General features: G+C 36.0%; 1 protein-coding gene across 1 annotated transcript in view; it reads right to left on the minus strand.

Annotated features, from left to right (window-relative positions):
• The window catches only part of AASDH (aminoadipate-semialdehyde dehydrogenase), an 83531-nt gene that overhangs the window by 18448 nt on the left and 62839 nt on the right, over positions 1–2244 (minus strand). Inside the window, exons 5-6 of the mRNA XM_012641097.1 lie at positions 1891–2063; positions 1249–1445 (exon numbers count right to left, since the gene is read on the minus strand). Coding sequence (XP_012496551.1) covers positions 1249–1445; positions 1891–2063 — 370 coding nt within the window. The remainder of the gene's footprint in view (positions 1–1248; positions 1446–1890; positions 2064–2244) is intronic.

Consider the following 2244-nt stretch of genomic DNA (forward strand, 5'->3'; position numbering starts at 1 on the left):
TCACATACATTTTTCACTGTAAAGCTTAGAAATCCCATAGAATAAAGCGTTTGTCATAGATAATCAATTCTAAGGAAAGTAGTCTGATACTACCAAGAATGTAAAGGGTAACAGACAAGAAAAGAGAAAAGGAGGAGTTAATGGTTGTCTAATTTAAAGAGCTAAAGAAATGGTCCGTTAACTGAGCAATTACTGCATTTTGAAGTATATATTAAGTAAAAATGAAATCGGGAAGGCAATATATTAGTAATATGGTAATTAAGAGTCTACATTTTGAAGTCAAATAGCCCCTGACAGAATTTCAATTCTACCACGGTGAGGGTTAATTTTATGTGTCAACTTGAGTGGGCCATGGGGTGCCAGATTAAACATTGTTTCTGGGCGTGTCTGTGAGAGGCTTCTGAATGAGATCAGCATATGAACTGGTGGACTCAGTGAAGTGGATTGCCCTCCCCAAAGTGGCTGGGCATCATCCAATCTGTTGAATGCCTGAATAGAAAAATACAAAGAAAAGATGAATTTGCCCCTTTTCCAATTTTTTTCTGCCTCATTGCTTAAGCTGGGACATCTCATCTCATCTTCTTCTGCCCTTGAATTAGGATTTACATCATCAGTGCCTCTGCTTCTCAGGCCTTAGGACTCAGACTTAACTACACCACCAGCTTCCCAGGGTTCTCCAGCATGAAGATGGCAGATTGCTGGACTTCACAACCTCCATAATCGCATGAACTAATTCCTCATAATAAATCTCCTTTTTACATCTCTCTTTATTAGTTCTGTTTCTCTGGAGAACCCTGACTACTATTACCACCAACTAGCAAAGTGATTTTGGGAAAATTCACTTTTTTTTTTTTTTTTGAGATGGGGGTCTCACTATTGCCTAGGCTAAAGCACAGTGGCTATTCATAAGTGTGATCATAGCATACTGCAGTCTTCAACTCCCAGCCTCAAGACGTCCTTCCACCTCAGTCTCCTGAGTGGCTGGGACTACAGGTGTGTGCCACCATGCCCAGCCTAATGACTTAACTTCTTAAAGCCTTATTTTCCTCATCTGTGCATGGGAATAATACCACCTACCCACACGATTTTCTGAAGATAAAAGGAATTAATTATACAAAGCACTTAACAAAAGGTCTATCACAATAAATGTTAGTATCACTTATCATAATAAAGATTTATGTGACCACTAAACTAGTTATGATACAATTAGTATTATTTGCTAATGAAACATATCTGCTTTAAATTATTTTACCATGAGATGTAAATGGTAGAACATCAATCAAAACAAGTTCATCTGGGATTGCATGACTTGGAAGATGTCTCTGCAGTTCTTTGAAGATGTAATCCTTTACTAAATTATCTTTGGACACCATGAAGAGAATTAATTTTTCCTGATTATACCACGTAACTGCACAAGACTCCACGTACTGAAGTTCTTCAGCAACCTGTAAGAACGATTATCCAAATATGCCAATGAGGACATTTAAAAACAAGCTTCCTAAATACTCAATTTTTTTTATGTCTGAAATAAAAACAGTTGGATTAAATTTTGGAATATACTTAAGATTTTGAAAAAATTGGTTGCTACTGTTACTATTACTAGCACACCGGGTTCTTAATATTTTTCAAAAATAACAGATCCTAAAACAAAATAAGCCCATTTATTTTCACAGATATCAGAATCCACTTTGTCACTTATTTAAGGAATAACCATCTCTTCATGCTGGGAATAAGAAGCACATTGAATCATCCATACCTTATACTGTACTTCATCACTAACACAAAAATCTTAGGTGTAAATAATAGGGAACCCTAGCACAAAAAATTAGTGGTGGTTGCTTCTAATACCCACAATGTATTAATAGATATTTAATATTTAAATAGTTCTACCTGTTGCACAAGTTCAATGTTAAGACGTTTGCCATGACGTTTGATCTGACTGTCCTTTCGTCCCAAGAAAAACATCTCTCCATCTTTCACAGTCACAAAGTCTCCTGTGGCTCGCATTGTGCCAAGCGGTACTGTCACTTCATCATCAAGAAAACACACTCTGTTTCTGCCACCTTCCCAAGATATAAACACCAATGTCATAAAAATCATGGGAAATAGACTAAAAACCATCAAATCATGAACATCTCCAAAAGTAGTTACTAAGCTTCAAAATTTAAATATTTATATTAAAAAGGTGGTTCACTTTTAAATGTTATCTGGTAAAATTAGACACAATTTCCTCAGTAACTAAGC

Source organism: Propithecus coquereli, unplaced genomic scaffold (assembly GCF_000956105.1).
Source record: "Propithecus coquereli isolate 6110/MARCELLA unplaced genomic scaffold, Pcoq_1.0 Scaffold162, whole genome shotgun sequence".
In the NCBI taxonomy this organism is placed as follows: domain Eukaryota; kingdom Metazoa; phylum Chordata; class Mammalia; order Primates; family Indriidae; genus Propithecus; species Propithecus coquereli.